Source organism: Spea bombifrons, chromosome 12 (genome assembly GCF_027358695.1).
Source record: "Spea bombifrons isolate aSpeBom1 chromosome 12, aSpeBom1.2.pri, whole genome shotgun sequence".
Lineage (NCBI taxonomy): Eukaryota > Metazoa > Chordata > Amphibia > Anura > Pelobatidae > Spea > Spea bombifrons.
Window position 1 is genome coordinate 22877951 of NC_071098.1, and position 22558 is coordinate 22900508.

Genomic DNA, 22558 nt, shown 5'->3' on the forward strand with positions numbered 1-22558 from the left:
ACTGCAGCCCCAGGCCTGGTTTTAGTCGGTCTAAGCCACAATACATTGCTGTCCCTAAGAACATAGAGCACATGCATTATCTCCCTCGTGGGAAATCCAGAAATTAATATAATCAGTATAGAAATTCTAGGAGAGATCATAAGAGTTCACATTTACTCATTATATACATTGCATATACATTGCATATCTCTCTAATGAGATATACATTTGGCTGTAGACAAAAATGTTTCAGATACAAATATATAGTTAATTGCCGCGTGAATATTCATGAAGCAAATGTAACATCTGTTTATCCCCGCACCGTTGACTATAGGATTAAAAAATAAAAAATAAAATGTAATGTTCCACTTTAAGGAAGAGAAGCCAGTAGAGGGCTACTATTCACAGAGGTAATACATGTGTTAAATTAAAATGGTAGATATGAGATCAGTGTTTTCTGTAAAAGAACCAATGAATATTCTATTTTTGTGAGAGGCACAATGTACAATCTCTTTCTGAAATAGACTGAACATGTTGATAAGCAAACATTGTGTAAATTTGGGCCTAGAATATATTAGTCCACAAGCTGTTTGTTCAAGCAGAATGTTTCAATTTGTTGTCAGATTGGCTTATTTGTACCAAAGTCAAAAGGCAGTAGAAGAAGTGTTTTCGCTTGTTGTATTTCAATTACAACGCGGAAGAAGCAGTCTATCAAACAAACATACACCAAATTTACATTTAAAGCCCTTTTGTCCCCTTTTGATCACAGCTTTCCTTTTTTATTAACGTAAATGTTCACATTGTGGAGCATAAGCTGTTTTCCCACTTTCTACAAACACTTCGGATGATGCTTCTTTTCCTTTACACATGAAATAAGATAAATCTTTTGACACATACTGTGCAGATTTCTATGTACTTGAATTTAGAACGTTTGCTTTATTTATTTCTTCTGTTTAATATACATTAATTGACCATTATAGTCCAAGAAGCAGATTGTATTCCAATGTATAACTGCATGTGTTCCTTAAGAATACATCTGAAAGAAATAGATCAATGTGGCTCAACCATAATGTAAAGAAGGAAATACTAAAAAAGAGTGTGTTAGCTTACAACAATAGGATCCATTAATGTTTTTGTGAGCTTCAAGAGATTAAAATCATGAAATCAAATTGGTCAAAGTGGTCAATAGCAGCTGAAATCAGGGATCGGCACGGACAAAGATCATGGCAAACGTTTTTGAAGTTACCAGACTTCTTGAAGGGCACAATCTTTTATATAAATATACAATAATTAACGTTTCCCCTAGGTTAAAATGTGTTAGTGAATCCTCATATTCACTGCAGGCACAACACAGAAAGAGTAATGCTACACACATTTACAACAGAGGCGGATCCAGAGCCTCACCTCAGGAGGGCCACACACACTAACACACGCAGACACTTACACTAACACACACTTACACACCTAGACACTAACACACACATCCAGAGCTGTTGCAGGGCTTAGAATTCACCACTGAAGCCATGTGTATTCTGAGGGAGCCCTGGAACTGGCGGATCTAAGAAGAGACCTTGTGCTTCCTTCATTGTAGGCTACGTAGAAGTAGATCAATGATATCCCCCAGTCCAGTCCATCTCTGGAGGGCCCTGGCACAGTGATGGACGGCACAAATTGTGGTGACTAAATACTGGTGTCCATGTACAGACACCTTGCAAATGCCTGCCCATGGCTTTACACATTATTACAAATAAAATGCACTAAAAGATCTGGTATCATCATATAGAGCAGTGTCAAAACAAATAATGAAATTCATCATATTTGTGTAATTCATCACAAAAAAATATTAACAGTTTGTTAGACCAGCAAGAACCAATCTTCTTGAAATATGTTATGCAATGTGCCAGTAGAACACTCAATGTAACCAACTTGTCTAACCTGTATATAAAATCAATATTCCAAAATATGTAAATATTATTAATTTATGTATATTTGTATTTGCTGAACATGGAAATATGTAATTTTTATAAACGGTTTGCAAAAAGGTTTACAATCATAGTAGAGTAATTAGCTATAATTCAATAAGTTTAGACCTATATTGTTACCTTTAGTATCTAGCTTTACCTGGACTATAACATGCTTAAAGATGCTTAGACAATTATATTATAAAACCGCTTAATACATTGTGAGTGCACATTTACATACAATTAATTTTACATAAAGTAAAAGTGTGGTGTCATACTCTATGGAGTGTATTTACTAATTGTAGTGTTTAGCAGAAGCCAAAATTAGCAATTTAAAAAATTGCAAAGCTGCTTAGGCAATATGTTCAGAAAAAACCTACCATCAGCAAAGGCGAAGTCAGGGCCATAACTAGGGTAAACAATCTGAGACAAGGGGAATGTACAGAATAAGCAGTCCAGACAAGGTAATACAAACATGTAGTCCAAGGGAGTGTGTTAAGGAACCGGCAGACAGCGGGAAAGTGTGACAGGAACAAGCAAGAAAGGCACCAAGAGCAGAAGAGATAAAATCAAGGTCATGGTAAACTAGGTTTACCAAACGTATAAAGGGGGTATCATTAATGATAATCACAGTCCAAGTCAAATTCCAGAGAAACCCAATCAACCATGCAAACAAAATAACTCAAAGGGCAGTAGAAGATGGAGTCCAATGACAGGGGTCAAAACCTGAAGATCAATAATGCAAACAAACATAGGAACAAGACCAATCAAGCACAAGAAACAATGTGACAAATAACAATGTGAATGGATTATAGTTACACTTCATTATTGTAAACAAACAACTTCACTTTTAACCACTCAGATTATGAAACAACACCGCATGTAGGGAGAAAAACCAAAACTGTACCAAAATCTGGGCTAGAATACCACCAGCTCCCCAGCCGCACACCACCAGCTCAGAGGGCTCTCCCTTCATTGTGCCACTCCGATTGCCCAGCTACCATTTCCACCTTTAACAAGGTCTACAGTCTACCACAGGGACAGGCGGAGTGTCCGTACATTGGCATATAGTTGGTCAGCCTTTTATTCAGTAACCTTATAGTTGATTGTCATTACCCATAGAGCCTCTGTGGAACACATTTTGCAGAAAATGAGCTGTAATAGTCTATTTAAGTTGAAAATAAAACATCATAAAAATCACACCAGTTCTTGGAACAGCAATAAGCACTTGTCTAAGTAAAAATAGTAAAAATTGTTTTTCTGTCTTTGTGTCTGACGGGAGAAACACAATTCAGGGGACGCTTACAACTTGTACAAACGTGGCCAATTTATTGCGTATTTACAGAGTTGAAACAAGGTTAGAGCTCTAGTATTTTACATGGGCACCTTGGGATTTTCAGTCCCCAAATATCCCAATACTAGTCGTTATTGGGAATCCTACTCCCCTCAGTACCAAGGAGTACTTTGCTGTTGCAGATACAGGTCACTCATTTACCGAAAACCCATTGAGTTATTTCTTTTGTTAGCTTTGTGAAACCCGCAAGCTCTTGAATTTGTCATTGCACAGAGAATATTCTCATTATAACCAGAGGGAAACATTAAATAATTCCAAGAATTTACAACAAGGAGACAAAACACTGACAGATGACCGAGCTTCTGAAGTTATATCTGTTCGGTTGGGTGCGTATAATAGGATAGCACCCAAAAGGAGATCCTTGAAATCATAAATATAATGGTTTGACTTTACAAAATACTGTGTAGGATGGTAGCTATTATCTCTACTTTGTTATTCTTCAAGATTGCTTAAATTCATTATTACACGACGGCTATAATTCAAGAGTAAATCATGTCCTGAAATGGTCTGTTTTCTCATATATAAACAATCGAATTCTGCTTTACTCCCAAAGGAAAAAAGGGAAAGCGCTTGTGAATCTGGCTAGCATCACCCCTACTAGGAGCTCAGCAGCATACTCTTCAAACATTTATAGTAAAAGCCCAGGTATTTAAACAGAAAATAATTGGTATCTCCTGACTACATAACACAAAAATAAACCGGGAGGGAGAATTCTTCAGTTATGGTAAGGTCGTACGTAACAGTCGATCGGTTTTAGAATATATTTAATTGTTATAGTATCTTATCTGCCTTGCAAAAAAAAAATGCTGCAGTTTCTACGCGGCGTGAAAGCCCAGCAGGAGACAGTTTGTCCTTCATGCAAAGCAGATTATGCTGTGTATGATGAATCTGTTTTATCTGAATGCAGACAAGAAAAGGAAGGGTATGGCTTTCTTATATATATAGGTGCAGAAAGAATTTGATGGCATACATTCAGCCCATCTAGTCTACCTATTTTTCCTGAAGTAAGGACTCATTAATACATCCTTGGCCAGGCAATCTTTATGCTTATCCCATGCATGTTTAAATTCCCTTACTGTATTAGCCTCTACCACATCTGCTGAGAAAATGTTTTATGTATCTACCACCTCAGTCACTGGTCACCAGGGCCCCCAGTACCCATACCTGGGAACCACTGGCGTAACTACAGCTGCGGCCCGTGTCTCTAGGAGGCTCCCTGGGATCCCTTCTTCCTGTCTCCTCGTTCCAGTTCAAATTTATTTAGAAAGGGAACCGATCCAGGTCAGAAAGGCCCTTTCTCAACTATGTTGAACTGGCACGGAGAGACCGGAGTGTATCGGGGTCACGTGATGTCACACAGAGAAACCGAGACTGCTCACACACTGCAGGGGAAAGCTGCAGGAGCGGTGAGAGGTAAGCGGGGGCAGGAGGTGGGTGAGCATGGATGTGTAATTTTGTGTGTGTGAGCATGGATGTGTAAGTGGGGTGCGATGGAGTGTGTGTATGAGTGTGTGTAATTTGCGTAAGTGTATTTACATATGTTGTATGTTAGATGGGCAAAGAAGGCACAGACCAATTGTGTGGGGGCAATGATGGCACAGACCAACTGTTGAAGTTGGGGGGCCCAGGGAAATTTTTCACATCAGGGCCCCATGGTTTCTAGTTACACCCCTGCTTGGAACTCCGGGGTTCACCGGGGGAAGCGCCGGTTCTCCGGGTCAACACCCGAATCCTCTGGGTCGCGGGAGCCGAGTCTTAACGCGCTCCACTCCCCGCCCATTTCCCCTTTAAATGGGGGTGCTTCCCTTGATGTCATCGGGACTGCCCACCGACATCAGTTCCGATCGCGTTCCGCAAGGGTAAGCCCAGGGTAGCCGGAGCCTACAAGCTCCCAGGTACGCCAGCACCCTCCTACTATAGGTCTACAACTAGTTGTTGCTGCTGCATCTGTTGCTAATGACTATTTACAATCAACCATAAGTTGTTGGTTATATCATGCCTTCACACACATCACTTTATTTGTAATATAATTTAACTGCACATAATGACTTGTTCAGGGCACAGCTATTTAGATCCAAAATACTAAATATATCAGACAGATGGAGAGTGAGAGAGATTAAAAAATCAAGACCCATGTATTAAAAGACAATAAATGCAATTCAATTTATGAATTATACATATTACAAAGCTGTAATGGTCCAACTCAGGTCCAAATCGTGTATAATTCAAAGGCATCACCATACCCAAGAGCCTTGTAAATTAACTGACAAAATTTAACCCGTTAACGTTGTAGGGAGCAATATTACATCTCACGTAAAGCCAAGGACAACATTTCGTCCTCTGCCGAGAGGCTGATGCGTAGGAGAATCGTCATGTTGTGCTACTCTCTGAAAGAGTGGTTAAAATAAAGAAATAAGTTTTAAAAAGTGAAAAAAAGTCTGCAATGATCCCACACCCTTTACTGTAGAGTAATAAAGTTTATAAACCCTTCTCTGTCGACGAAGCTTAACAAAATGTTTTAAATAGTAAAACATTTAATTTTGGGCCCATTAAGCATTGAAAAACCTCTGCACGTGGTACATTTCTGGGGGTACGTTGCGTGTTTTTGTTTAGTGTAAGAATGACTGAGCAAAACTGCAAATAGTGTGGGATATTATAACGTTTTTACTCATTTTTACTGGGAGGCATACAAACACACAATTACATATACACACTTACTCTCACAGTAACACACATGTTAACATACACACATGCTAGCACAAACTCCCTCTAACAATCATTTACACATACACACTAATTATTATAATTATCTTTTATTTTTATAGCATCAACCATTTACACAGATCTTCTTACAATACATATATTCAAGGGGGGCGACAAAACTAGGACAGACACACTAAGACACACACTCATACTAACGCACGTTTACACATAGAAACTCACTCTCACACTAAAATATACTAGCCAATTAACTTAGATTATACCGCTAAATAAATACATAACCTGGACTTTTTAGTATAAGAGGTAGCAAGACAAACAAGGGCTTAAAAAAAAGTTACTTTAAAAAGATGACTCGGCATGCAGACGCAAATTACCTCCTGTGAAAAACTGGCATTATGTTTGCCTGAAGATAGCTTATTTATCTTCTCCCTTCTTTGATAAGGCAGATCTTAACTATAAAGCAGACTTTATTAATGTAAGTAGCGATTGATTAACCCATCCATGACCAGGTGTATTTAGGAACCGAAAGATAGCTTTTTTAGTGTTATATATATATATATATATATATATATATATATATATATATATACACACACACATTTTTTTAGGGTGAGTTAGGCTATAGAATAATAATAATTTGAAGGATTTTTTTTTTCTATCACAGTTCTGCATATATAACGAATGGAACTAAACCAGCTACATTGCCCCAAGATGTATTGTGGATTGTGACAACCACTCTATATGCATATAATGCATTTTGGAAATAACAGGGCAAATATTTCAAGGTGCACATGACCTTGTTAAGCTATAACATATGTTAACATTGTAACTAGAGAAGCCAGCACTGCCCTACAAAAGGCCCATTGTTTATGTGATGTTTTATAGATATATTTTTATATATATATATATATTTTTTTTTATATATATATATATATATATATTTTTTTTTTTATATATATATATATATATTTTTTTATATATATATATATATATATATATATATAGTGCGTGTATGTATATGTATGTATATATATATATATATCTACACACACACATATTTATCATGCAAATTGTTGGATCTTTCAGGAAATATGCTATCATGATATGTAAAGCTAAGATTTCTTGCACCCCAAATTCCATCAGATAAATACAAAGATACAGTTTAATATTATGACACTAGGGGACACTATGCCTCTGGAGAAACATTATCTGTAACCAGCCCAAGCTGACGCGGCAGGATGTTGGGGATAAAATACTCACGATGCTTGGGATTTTTTTTTTTTGTGTGTTATTAGGCAGAAGGACCCAGGGGCAAGCAGGAATACACCAAACTAACATAATCTTTCCGCTTGATGGTTTGCAGATTGGTGCATAATAACTGTGACACTGTGAATAAATATTAATTTATTGGTTTTAATTTATATTTAATACACAATATCTGCTGTGTGGACAAGAAATAAGAAGTCATTGTGTCTGGAAATAATCTGTGTGAACCTGGGTTCTTCTGTTAACAGATGTTAAATTGAGATTGGAAAACCTGACACAATAGGGCAAATATAACATACATGTAATTACATTTTAACTATCTGAGTGCCAGCTGCGTACCTTGTACGTAGTTGGCCCTGCAGGGTAGAAGTGCCCCCAGAAAACGCGTCTGTAGTGTAGAAGTGCATTCTTGCCTCCTCCAGTTTCACAGCACATACATACTTCTGTAAAAAGGAAAGCTATACGTTTAATGTCAGATAGACTAGATGTTTCTGAAATGAAACCAAATCTGCAAATCAGCCATAGAGCGGCAACTTCTCTATCTATGAACCCCCCAGAAAAAATGTCTAATCTCCGCCATTAGGTGCACCTTGTCAATGGGGTTTCCCTCATGCTGACGAGTCCCATTAAGGACGAAACAGCTGTGCTTGAGTGGGGATCTGGCACCTCTTACCCGGGTTTTGTCTAAAGGCTGTCTTGTACATAGGGTATTTACCTTCAAGGGATCCATGTATAAAGTGGATATAGAGGCAAAAGGTGATCATTGTTGACCTTATTTGCATTCGCCTACCCAGGACTCCTTGTGGTTGTGGCAGCACCATGGGATTACTGGGGAAAAAACAAGCCTTCTGGCTTGTCTGGTAGATGTGGGTGAGTGTTTAATAATGCTTCTACTACCCATATATATTATATTTTAGCATATTTACTAGACTCTCAGACAAAAATGGTTCTATATATTTTACTTTATTACTTGAACACACATACACACACACACCTGCCCATAAACAAACATATACACATACACTGCCCTTACACAGAACTGACCATACATGCTGCCTTTACACACACACACATATACACAAACACTACCTTTACGCACACTTGTCCATAAACACACACATACGCAAACACTGCGCATACACACAACTGCCCATATATGCTGTCTATACACATACATATACACATATACTGTCCTTACACATACCTGTCCATAAACATACAAATACACTGTCCTTACACATACCTGCCCATAAACACACATATACACGTACACTGTCCTTACACATACCTGTCCATAAACACACACACACTGCCCTTACACAGACCTGCCCATAAACACACATATAGACATACACTGCCCTTACACACACCTGCCTATAAACACACATATACACATACACTGCCCTTACACAGGACTGACCATACATGCTGCATTTACACACACACATATACACTGGCCTTATACAAACCTGCTCACACACTACCTTTACACACACATACACATGCACTTCCTTTAAACACACTTGCCCATAAACACACATACACTGCCCTTACACACGACTGCCCATATATGCTGCCTATACACATACATATACACATGCCTGTCCATAAACATGCATATACACATACACTGTCCTTACACATATACACTGTCTTACACAGACCTGTCCATAAACACACATATACACATACACTGTCCTTACACATAAACACTGTCCTTACACAGATCTGCCTATAAACACACATATACACTGTCTTTACACATATACACACACCTGCCCATAAACACACATAGACACATACACTGCCCTTGCACAGGGATGACCATACATGCTGCCTTTACACACACAAATACACTGGCCTTACACACACCTGCCCACACACAACCTTTTAGACACACATATACACTTGCACTACCTTTACACACACTTGTCCATAAACACATATATACACATATATTGCCCACACATACACTGCCCATTTATGCTACCTATACACACACACATATACACATACACTGTCCTTACACATATACACATACACTGTCCTTATATGTGGGAATTTTTCCTCACTTTTTTCCACTCTTGCCATTTACAAGGGAAAGGGACAAACATTATGTGTGCTGACACCATTTTAACTTGTCAGTAGCAGCAGTTCAGAAGATAGTAAGGAAGAGGAGGGAAGGTCTGCTCTTGCAGCAGGTGTGGACCTTACTCCACCTCCAGTAATGGCAGCACCACCAGCACCAGGATTACAACCATCACAAATACAATTATGGGTGGAGTGTGACTGGTTTCCAGAGACACGTGGAGCTCGTGATAAATACATATGTAAAAAGAAGAAAAAAATACACAAGGAACAACAGTGTAGCAGAACTAAAAAAAACTGTAACAGGATATTAAGGTGTGGTTGCACTTTTACTTCCTGCACATTTCCTGGCTCATCTCAATATCTCTTCAGTATAACCAGAATACATAGATGAGAGGAACTTCTTTAACAGGTGCTGCTGCAAAGTGAAAGGTCCAGAGGGTATCCAGGACCTCCCCCTTGAGAACCCCTCTGAATGTTGTTTCCTAATCAAAAAAGTGCCCCTGAATTTGGTCTGAGTTGAACAGCTGGGAAATTAAATTCATATCAGCAGCATATGGTGGTTAAAAACACAGAAGTAAATGGATATGTATCTATAATACTGGGTTACTTCTTTTTAGGGCGTGCGATACAATATTTGTTTTTATCGCAAAGAGATCCTAGTGTAGTATTTTGAGTTAATATCTTCTAGCATCTTGTTGACAGTACCTTTATGCTCCAGTTGTTTGTTAGGAATGTGTCATGGCCTTGTAGTGTTACTTACCGTGTATTTATGGTGAGGCAATTAAAGTGAAGTGAGAACAAGCGGTTTGCAAGATGTAGACTATTTAAAGAGCGTCATAACTCTGGCACTGCTGTATAAAGCCCTGTAAACCTGTAATGGCTGCTTCGCTGTCCCACTTTTGCAGGCAATGGGATGATGGGCCAGTTGGGAGATCTCCCCTTCTCTGATCTCCAAAACTGGGTGGCGTAGCTTTTTTTCTTTTATATCATGGATAATGGTTAGACTAGTTCTTGTACTCAATGATTCATACCTCCATTAGAAGATAGTTAAGCTTGTCTAGGTTACCCGAGTATATACAAGCTGGAAAATTCCATTCTCAAACACTCTCTTCATTTATTCCACTCCAAGGGACCCATACTACATGATTTATGCTGCATCCTTGCACAAAATGCAAACAAAACATCTCCCGGGAATATATATTTTCACACTGTGCTGCTTTTGTGTACTACATGCTGATGACCCTCAGATAGAACGTTAACAAGGGTCATAGGAACTATAACCCTGTGAAGTGCATCAGAGGTACAAATCGGTGTCATCGCAACATACACCTAGCTTATGTTTCTTTCTTATAATGTCTATGAGATTTATGTGTGAGATTGATGGTTAGTGAAAAGGGAATCGAATTAAAGTTGAAGTGGCAAACACGCATAGCCTAATCGATCAAGAGATTGTAAACTAAGAACAGGTAACAGCCTGTCCTGTTTTGGTTAAGGAGGGTGATCCTAATGATAATGCAGGTCTTCTCATTATCGTGTCATCCTAATCAAATGACAAATCAAGAAGGATACCAGTTTGACTCGGTTTACAAGGACAGTCTGACTTTGGAATGCCAGCCAATTATTTTCTGTACAAAAGCTGCATCCTACTTAGTCACACATTGTGGTTTCCCTGCGTCTCGACAGTGGGGCGCACCTAATCTCAACTGCTAAAAAAAGCAAAGCTTGTGTCCTCAATGCGCTTGGTCTGTGAAGGGGAGTTTTTGTATTACTATGATTTCTCAGAGATGTGAAATAAAGAATAAGCAGAGCATACCCCCCATAGATCATAGCATAATCTGTGTGTGTGTGGGGGGTATTAGTGAATAAAACTCTGAGTTTGAAAATACTCTTCACTGCTATAGATGCAAAAAACTGCAACTGCATTTATAGAGAGGACCATGCCTCTTTCCAATACATAAATTTGGTGGTGATGTCATAAAACCCAGTTTACTAGACAAACAGGTGAAATAAAAGTAGCACTTTTATGGGAGTAATCAATTCTGTTTTTCCCAAAAATGTATGTGTTTAGTCAAACGGGGGTCAGAGAGACGCAAATGTACCTGGGGGTAGGGATTCTGGAGAATCTTTATATTTATTTGCAACCACAGCTATCATATGTATTAAAGTGTGTGTATGGTGGAAGTGTCCCTTTTAATTGAGACAGGTTAAATAAATGCATATTAAAATACTTTCCTTTAGAATGTTCTTTTTTTACTGTACGTGTGTCCCTTTAAACACAAGTATAGAGCAGAACATTCTATTATATTTCTATATGCAGATATAATATATATCACTTTGCATCATGTTGTACTTCTGTTCTTCATCTCTCAGTAATATTCACTGGTGGCTAGGCCCAATGTTTCTACCTCCGCAGCATCCACCTATAAACATTTATCTACAGCAACATCGTAGAGGTGAAGTACATTTTATTGTGATTATGCTGTCAGAAAATAACAGATTTAACCATGACAAAGTATACCATAAAGGCCTTACATTTTTTGCATACCTTCCAAGTGTCCCTCTTTCTTGGAGTCCAGAATGTTGTCTGGGTATGAGTGTACCACAGCCCTAAATGTCACTATATTATGTAAAGCAATAGCTAAATAAAATGTACTAATCGTCTGCATTCCTTAAATATCTAGGAGGTCACAATCTCACACTAAAAAGTCGGTCTAAAGCCTCTTCCTCTTGACATGCCCCTAACCACGCCTCATAAAACAAAATGGTTCCTCTTTGCCCATTTATAATGTTGGGAGGTGTGCTTTTGTGAGTACAATATGTCCAAGCAGCGATGGTGGCATTAGAGAAGACAAGAAGGTCTCAGTGGTGGATCAAGACGTGGCTTTCAATGATCCACCGGGTAGTTTAGAGATGTCATGGAGAGAGAACAAGCGATTGTGTTTATAAATTTACAATTTACTGTTTACAGTGATGTGTTTGATGGTGTTGGCCGAGGACAGACCAGAATGTTCCCAATATAGTCACACAAAAAACTGCTCCCTTCTTGTGTTTAAATGTACACAGGGATGCTCCTCTTGTGGATTGTGGAGGTCTGCGACCCTCATAAGACAGCGTCCTCGATCATATGGCTGCAAATACATTCCATTTCTCTGTCCTACACTGCGTGAGGTAGCAAATCACAGAGATCTGACCTGGCAGAGCGTAGAAGGTCAGGTGTTCTTCTCAGTGTTCAACCTGAGTCCTTTTTTATATATATAAAAGTTTTACTTTCTAGCCTTTAGGCCCCTGTTACATGGATATCAATAATATCACTGGATTGTGGCAGAACAGTACTTCCACCATCGGTTTAAGTGTTTTCGCTTGATATTTCATATCCATTCCTATGATATCTCAATAGAGTTTTCAATTCACTATACGCAAAAATATTTGCAAATTGGATCTACAAACACCAGTGCTGAAGATTATTTGTTGCTATACAATAACGTATGGCTACTGTTAAGTGACTATTGCTTCTGAGGGTTTTCTTTAGTAAATTAATTCCAGCATCTTACATTTCTGGATCCAGTTGCAAATATGATTTGCATTAGACATGCTTAAGGGTTGGCGGGCAGCTCCATGGGGCTGAAACCCTATGTTTAGTAGGGAATATCCAAACGGCGAGACAGTTTATAGCTTTAAAAATTTGTGAAATAGGACAAGCGATTCTCAGAAGTTTAAAATATATATTTATAATTATAGTGTGTGTGTGGGATTATGCATTTTAGGTGAGGCTGAATGAGAAACCCACGTGCCCACGCAATAATATGTATAATAAAATGTGTTTTCAAGAAGGAGCTACACATCCTACTTCTTCTTTCAGTTTGCTTGATATAAGGCTAATCACCTGCCTGGGTTGTCTATTTTTCTTGTGTATTTATCTTTGGGATTAATGGGAGTTATCTTAAAATCCAAGCATGTTATTTAATTAAATAAGTATATACAGCCGGTTATCGTTATATACAGACACAGAAAAGGTCTATATTTACTAAGCTGTAACTATATATACAGGCTGGCCAAAAAACGAGTTTGCACAAGCTGGACAAAAGCCTAAATTGCTAATTCACTAAGGCCAGCTTGCAAAAAATACTCTAGGGAAAAATTCACTAATTTTACATAAATTTCATAGCAGGTGAGGCAAGTTGATAAAAGCAGGAAACTTGCAAATTCATGAACGCACAAGTTGCTTTGAAGTAACAAATATATGTTCAACATGCATATTAAATCTCAGAAATGGTAGGGAATGCATGGTGACATGGCCTCCTTAATGAGTCTCACTCAAATCTATGAACGCCATTCAAGTATTTTAATAAGGGGTATTTTTTTGAATCCCCTCAACTCAAACCTGTCACAGGATGGACCCCTGCTTTGTAAATCAGGGGTCCTGTAGACCCACATTTTTTTTAACCTTTTTTGTGTTGTGCATGTTTGTCTATATTGTAAGGGGCGTTGGTGACGAGGACATCAATATTTTCATTTAACGCACATGGCACCGCCTGAAACACACAATTTTAATTGCATGCACTCACAAACAAGTCATAAGTTAGTGAATATTGTTTCACAATAAGTTCTTTTTGAAAAGTGTGAGCATGGGACCTCCGTAGATTCTGGCCAGTAAAGGTGACCAGTTGACTTTGTTAATAGAGCAAAATGCACAGAAGGATAGAGTGACACAAAGAAAGACAAAGACATGCGTGCAGCAAGACAAACACTGAGGAAGACAACGGCGTGTATTCACTAAAGGTAGAGCTGGCAGAGGAGAGGAGTGGTTTTAACTCTCACTTCACTATGAAGGGCCAACACTAGCTCTCTAGGAAGAAGAGCTGAGATAGCCTAGAATAATGCATAATTCTATGGATGAGGAGACTTCAAGGGAAACTCATTTATTTAACTATGCATTATATAGGACAGGCCAAGCTCGATGCTCACTGAGGTTGGCCCTTCATAATATGTAGTGAAGCCAAGGAGCTGATAAACACAACTCTCCCATAAACTGTCCTGCCCACTCTTCCTTTAGTGAATAAAGTCCAAAGACGGAAATATCGAGATTGAAACAGGAAGACAACTGAGTGATCTCCTCACTGGTCCACAGCCCAAGGGGCACCTGATAGTAAGACATGTCCATGTTCCATTTTCTCTTATGAGGTTAGGCCCCAAACCTTTAGGACAATAACCAAATAACCAAAATATATCATGGCTGTGGATTTCCATTCTCCCATTTCTAATTTTCAATATATCCTTACACTCTATACTCACTTTCTACAAATTTCCCATTTGTGCCAACATATAACCTACCTGTACTTTAGTTTATTTCCAATATTTACCTCTAACAGGTGTAATGGTAAAGAAAACAGCACCGTAAGTGACATATACTTTTTGGAAGCAGTTACATACCATGTATAGATTAGAAAGGGTTGCTATAAATGCAGCTATAATTCCAATAAACACAGTGTTATGCTTCTGTATAAAATTCACTACAGTCAACTCATCTTTAAATTGCCAAAAAAATCTAATCAAATCAATAGTATTCCAGAATACAACAAATGGCAGAATTCCTTAACTGAAAATGAAAAAAAAAAATGGATAAAAACGTATGTGAAATATTTAGGCAGAATTATATCCAGCTACTAGGTAGAGAATGCTTTTTGTTTATTAAGCAATAGAGAATCCGATTGCTTTTACTGAGAGTAGACTGTTTCATATGCACCAGGCGTACCAAACTAAGATTTGTCAGAGTCTGGTAGCCTTAGGATAAAAGTACAGAATTGTCATTATTAGACACTCCTACACTGAGAATAAATGTGCAGTAACTCGTAGGTTCTTTGTAACGGTCTGTCTTTCATTTAAAACACATGCTACAGTATTTCAATAGGGCAATACAAAATCATGGAACATTTTGGAACTTTTACAGATAATGTAACGTATTGAACTGGTTTAGTTTGTAAAGGCACCAGTCGCAATTCTGTAAGACATCAAATCTGATGCCATTCGGTTATGTGGGTGGCAGGGGGGGTTTAATGACAAGTGGCATGCAGGCAGACTGAAGATTAGTTGTTAATTTCTGCTCCTTTTTCTACGGTTACATTAGCTGTACAGTTACATCAGACAAACCATGTTATTTGCAAACTCTGTGTGGTTTCTTCATGACATCTACTGGCTGGTGGCAATTCAAGGAGATTGTCCACCTACTACCCTAATGTAACACAATAGCTATATATCAAAATTAGAAAAAAACATCCAAATTCTTTAAAAAAAATAATCATAATGATATATTGTCTTTAAAAAGTCGGGGGTACTTCCCACCTTTAGTGAAGTGACACTGACTGGTTAAAAGGTTTTGTTGCTGTAAGGGCATAAAACGCTTCTTAAAAATACCCTCCATTTTCTGTGTTTTGAACTTGTTTGAAGAAGAAGAAGAAATAAAACAGATCTCCTTATATCGCTTTGCGTTGACATACTAGTGTATCCAGTATGTCTAGGTGGAACAGCATCTTTAACACATTTTAAGTTACTTTAAGACTAATTTTCATAATGTTAAAACAGGCAAAGCAGGAACACATACTATAAATGCAAAACAATCATAAAACGTTAATTATAAGATCGGTAATTAACTGCAGTGGGAACTAAGCAATTTGTTTGGTCAGTTAAAAAGAATTCATCATATACTACATTTGTCTCATATTCTGTGTTTGAAACATTTATACACCCCCACATAAAGTTAATTTAACAAATTATGGGATATGAAAGCATAGCCGAAATCTAATCTATTGCAAAAATATAATATCCTTAATTAGTAAGGAGAAAACTATTATCAATAATGACCTATCCAGAGGTCTTACCAGCCATAGGTTCTTCTGCTACTGGTAATGGCTTCCAGACAGTCCATTATTGCATCACTATTTCTTGTGTTACATTTCTTACATTGCATTGATATATATCAACAATCTACATACATTCCAGTGCTATTTAGACACTATCATAGTCTGCTCACAGCAGAAACAAAATGTCTTCCATGGATGAAAGGATAAAGGATGGGCAAATGCAAGCCAAGTCTACCTGTGTCCCTGTGATAATCACAGCGGCATATTGCAGTCCATTAGTTTTGCTATACTTATTAAACCAACACTTCAGAATGTGTTGTGACAATAGTGCAACATGGAACATATCCTTAGCCAACACTTCATTGTCAGCTTTGGGAAGTTGATTGGACCTTCTTTTGAGTTTATTAGTCTTTATTCTGTCTTTGCATGTTTCAGAGATGTTTCAGGATAGTTGCATCAATAATGTTAATTCGTGTTTCTGATAAGAAGATTACATTATGAGTCTCCCCATAAATGATGTTTTGTGGATGTCCACATGTCACTCTAATAATACCCATCTTGATGTTTCTTCTGAAGGTATTTTGCTGGAAGAGAAAACAACATCAAACTCCCATTTTTCACGATGAATTAACTGTGAAAATCTAAAATGTTGAAAATGAGAATGACAGCTTCCACGCTACACCTTGTTTGGTGTGTTCACTAAACAACAAATGCGCGGGTGAGTTTAAAACTTCAACTTAGTGATGTAACTGTATTATAATTGGCAAATTTCAGTTAAATTTAGATAACTTAAGATCTTCCTACATAAACTATACGTTATGCAAGGCTAGCTGGCCCATCTTGCTGTAGAAGGTCATTAGGGTTGTGTCTCTTAATAGATGGAGTTGGTCACAAAAAGATTGAATTTGATTGCAGATAAGAACCACTCTGTCTAACTAATCTGCCACCTCCCTGGTCGGTGTCTCCGGTACAATAATAGGTGAAGAACACCTTTAGGAAATGGACTGCTGAGATATGACATCATGTCCCGACATGCCATGTCTTAATCCCTTCAAGACCGGGACGTACCTGGTACTTCCTGGTCATAGGTCACTGCAAGACCAGGACTTACCAGGTGCGTCATTGATGGTGCAATCCAACGTCACTGGGATCACGAGGGGCGGCTGCTACTGTCCCCAGCGATCCACAGCAGCCACTCCTCCTCAATTCCGTGCATGCGATCGCTTTGAAGCCAATCACAAGCACGGAATTAAAATATTTTTTTTAAAACTGCGGCCTTCAAGGGAAGACGCAGTACGCAAACGCCGGTCCTGAAGGGGTTAAAGGTGCACAATGCCCTTTCATGCAGTCTATGGAGGCTGTGCTGAGACGGCACAGCCTACGTAGCGTAAATAGGCTGGTTGGAGAGCAGATTTGCCTTATAACCGGCCCATTGCGTGCCTATATGCCTATCCCATGCGTGTGTAAATTCCCTCTGCTGGAAAGCTGTTCCACTTATCCAGCATCCTCTCAATAGAGTATAACATCCTTACGTTACATTGATCATCAAAGGCCTAGCTTAATATACCTCAAATCCTATTTGAAAGAATAGCCTGCTGGGATGGCTGCTGGGATGGTCACAAGGAAAACTGTCAAAGCCTAATGTAGCTATTAATTCTGTTATCTACCAAGTTCTAACTTGTATTGGAATCATGATGAACATCAGTTGGAAGGTAATGTTTAAAACAGAAAGCAACATTTATGGGGAGTTCTATAACATAATTTCTAAATTCAATCCGCTCCGCAGGCACACACAGGGCAACCATTTTGTTTTACTTCATATCATCTCCAAAATACGTCATCATACTTAAAAGATTTGTTTCTTTTTTCCTTCAAGAATGTGGGAGAATCTTTGACACTCAAAAGTCAGCACTTAACTTTCTGAAGGTCGGATGTTTCAGCTGTACAATTCAATTAATTTTTTGAACAAAGGTGTTTTCTTCTTTTCTATAAATTCAACTCTGTTCAAGTGTTTCATTTATGTATTTTTTCCTCTGAAGGGCCAATGAACTACTCCTTTTAAGTAAAGCTTCGTAAGAAGAAAATGTTTGTCTTTTGTAGAAATTCTTGGATTTCGTTGTAGAATCAAGGAAAATTGCTCATATGGCTGTTGTTGCATAATATATCCACTCCCTTCAGAGAATTTAGAACGCCATTTCTAGACTGAAATTTCAAAAAGTACAGTAAGAAAAATCTAGAAATAGAGTCAGTGGTCGGGGAGTACGATACAGTGATGATGTCCAATGATTTTAAGAGAGAGGTCTAAAACATAATTAAGGTCAGGGAGGAATTATGGGACTCTCTAAAAAAAAAAAAAAAAAAAAAAAAAAAAAAAAAAAAAAACAAAGAAAAGAAGAAGAAAAATGGAGCTATAATGTTCCAAACACTTTGAAGTAAAGTTTTAGGCTCCACAACACACCGTCTCTGATGAAACAGGTCAAACTGTGAGTTTAAACCTGATGAGATGCTTATCAACTTTCAAACAGTTGCTCCACCTTTAGCACGGTGATGTAGAAATGTGTATATGGTCTGGATACTTGATGGCTGGTGGATAGTTCTGAGTCATCTGAATTGATACATCGCTAGAGATGTCCGACGGGCTGCGACCACGGTGCCACACCTCAGGGTGAAGGAACTGACCTGAATAGTCTGAGCAGTCGCTGAGTCGGGGACGGTAGAAAGCAGGGTGGGGACGATACATTTCCTCTTCGGCATACCGTTTGGTGAAGAGGTAAACGGACATCACCCCAGCACCCTGCCACAAAAACAAAATGCAAATATGAAGCTGTAACTAAAAAAAAATTATTAAAACAGAAGGCAAAGTAGCATTCATTGCAATCTAGGGCACACAAGTGTTCATAATGGTGCGTTCAGAGTGGTTAATGTCCATTACATTTTTTCGGTACCTCAGAAAATATCAGTGACACAAGGTGCTTTCCTTACAAAGTGCCGCAAACACAATTGTGTAGTCTACAACCACTTAAAATATAATAAAAATTGGAATAAATAACGTGTTGTGCAAGAAGAAAAAATATTTAAAATATACTTGTCGCTGTGCGTTTCTCATTGTCTGGTAACATATATTAGTTCAGTGAGGTACATATGAAAAAAATAAAATGAAATTAAACACACGTGTGACTCCCAGTCAAAGTATGTAGGGGCCAATAAATTATTTGTTATACTTTTTTTACGCTATATCCGGTTTCCATCTTTTTTTTATTCTTTCTTTTTCTATTAACTAAACTAACATAGTAGTATTCAACAGCATTTATAAGAAATACCCCCACATGCTTGAGTTGGTACCTATAGACGCATCTATAAATGCATTTCCAGGGGGGCATGGTGATTACAATCTAAGTTTATACTTACACAGTTTCTACTTACATGTGTTTGTATAATTTGTTATTTCATACAAATGTTGCTGAGAATGAGAAACTTATAGTGATACGTATATATATTTGTCTTCTTCCAAAACACATTATTTGTTCACATTTTCAGAAAATAAATGTGTAAAAAATAGTAGAAAGGCATATAAATAGGCATTTTTTTCACAAAAAAAGGAAATCCTCCTATAGACTGCAATGGGGGGGAAAAAACCAGATATGTTTAGCCGAGGTAATGATCTGGGTCGGTGTATGTCAATTTCTAAACCATAAAACAAGATATATTTATGTGTGTGTGTGACATGGCCCAGTCCTGTTACTGTATTATGTCATTGTTATAATATGTTCTATGTCATAGCCTGTTGGCAGTTTGTGAATCTCTGCAGTGCTTGTATAACCGCATTCATGTTTTACGGATTAGGATTGTAGGTGCCATTTCATTTGGCTGTCCCTTTCACTCATTACCTATTTACAAGCCATTAGTTGGTCCTTGTCCCTCACCTTCCCAGGTTCAAGGTTATCAGCCACAATAAATTAACCTTCCCCCTTCACATTCCATGCTTCATTAGCCAAAGATGAAGTGCTGCTGTCCTTAAAGACCCAATATTTTTCCCAATAAAATATACGTGTTACTTTGCATCTAGATTGGTGTTATACTGGTGGTAGAACTCTTTGAAAGACTTTCCCTGGAGGAGCACAACTTACTCAGACAACTGGAGTGCCCGCTCACTTTTAGCCAGTTTACACTACGACGAAGGAGGCAGTGATGGCCACAGTTGACCATGGTTCCTGTTACAGTGTGTTACAATAAATACTTTATTTCCCTTATGGTTGTATTTAAAATATTCTTTTATCAACACAGATACCTTAGTTTGTATGTGGATAAAATGGCTTAATATATATATTTAATTTAATTGAGTAAATAGTTCCCCCTTCTAGCTTTCCTAGAAACACCGTAAGGTCTCTACAAGCCGTTATACCTGGGTAGGGATATTATGTTCCACTAATGGGTTAATATGCTATCCCAGAAACCAGTGGTATCATTTTTTGCTAAAGCACTAGATGTCATAAGTGTTTACATAAAACAGCAGACAGTGTGTTCATTAATGGAAGTGTTCTTGTCATTTGCATATGCCGGCTGTTTTAGACAAAGCCTTTGAGCGTCGCATAGGGTTGTTAATGCAAGGGCCAGAGCCTTCCACTTACAGATAGCTGTCAAAAACATTTCATTGACTTAAGTCATAATTGCTCCAATGTTTGCACATGTATGAGAATTGCTCCTATTTTGTCACAAATATCGTCCATAGAGCAATAATTCAAATGTGGTATAAGTTACTTTATAGTAGAATGCTGTTGTCTAAACTGATGCTGGCCTATTTCATCTGGGACTGGCTGTATCGCTTGAAATGATTGAACTTTAAAAAGAAATACGGGTCTTACAAGATATTCGAGCTATACCTTGCTGTTATTATTAGAGTTGCTTGTGCTTGGATTTGTACAAATTTTAATGAAATTCGCCAATGTGAGTCTTACTCATTCTCTCTTAATCTCTCCAAGCCTTCTCTGATGGAAGGATGAGTGAGGGTGAGTGACAAAAAAATTCATTTCAAAATTAAATGGACCAACAATGAAAGGAACAATTAGTCTGAATCCTTTTTGGCCCATTTGCACAAGTCTAGTTATTATTTTTATTCCAAAAATACAGGCAACGCTATTAGTATTGCAGCTGTAATATGTTAATGCTTTAAAACTAAATGTATATGCAGTGAAAAATACAATAACTAGAACGCATTGAAACAATAATTCATAAGGACACAGATTTAATATAAACTGATTAGTTACAGAGAAAAAAAAAGTGTGGTGCAATCTTATTTTCATCTGAGTAAATGGGTAGTATTTGCTCAGGGAATTATAGTCCTCAAGGATACAAAAAGGCTTGGAATTCCGTGTGTTCTTGCCTTAAAAAAAAAGTTTAGCCAAAAAATTGAGAGAAACGAACTTTTGGATATCCAAAAATGATAGCCTGTTTGCAGCCCTCCATAAATTTATTTGCTCACCACAAATTTGTTAAAGATAACGCATACACAAGATGATATGAAGGTTGTCTGTGAGTTCCCTACATACTCTACCTGTTAATTTGCTGTATTGCTAATAATCTACAAAAGAAGAAGAGTATTCTCACAAAATTGTAAGTGACAATGGAGCAAGCTATTTGCTTTGTCATCCATGTTTTTCTGCAATCTATGCAGTACTACACTGGAGAACACGGCTTAGTTACCATTCACCTAATGGCCAAGGCTCCCAGTACATGTTCCATTGCATATGGGTAAAACACAGAGGCCTAGGATCTGGTGTGAGCATCTCTGCAGAGTGTTTATCAAAAGACAGTCTATGTTGCACGGTGGGGCTTTAAGAATTCAAAACTGAATTAAAGAAAAATCAAAAAGAAATGTACATATATTTGGTTGTATCTGTATGTTAAAATGACAACAAAGGAATACACTAAGGAACGGCGCTCAATGTAGGCTGATTTTTCCTGACAATCTCAAGGAAACATTATAAATAGAACATATTAATTTTTTACAAACCTCTTTAAGTAGAAACGAAGAAGCAGCAAATGCGAATGACCAGCCATAGCGGTAATTAAAGTACTGTTCAGAACTGCTGGGACGGTTCATGACTTCATCGTTGATGCTTGAGATGTAAAGGACCAGTCCTACCACCAAGGAAAGACCTGCAACAATCCCAGTATACAATTAACATGGATTAATTTATTCACAGATACCTCAAAATGTTAAGGGATCCAGGCATGGCTATAAAGAAGGGGTCAAATAATGAAGGGGTAAATTCTCATTCCTTCCGGTAAAGAGAGAAGGCATGCTTGGACACTGGTATTCCAAATGATGG

At 37.9% G+C, this 22558-nt stretch overlaps 1 protein-coding gene across 1 annotated transcript in view; it reads right to left on the bottom strand.

Annotated features, from left to right (window-relative positions):
• Positions 1-18608: 18608 nt before the first annotated feature.
• Positions 18609-22558, bottom strand: part of CACNG7 (calcium voltage-gated channel auxiliary subunit gamma 7) — a 29941-nt gene continuing 25991 nt past the window's right edge. The window contains exons 5-6 of the mRNA XM_053452477.1: positions 22240-22385; positions 18609-19023 (exon numbers count right to left, since the gene is read on the bottom strand). Coding sequence (XP_053308452.1) covers positions 18766-19023; positions 22240-22385 — 404 coding nt within the window. The 3' untranslated portion in view covers positions 18609-18765. The remainder of the gene's footprint in view (positions 19024-22239; positions 22386-22558) is intronic.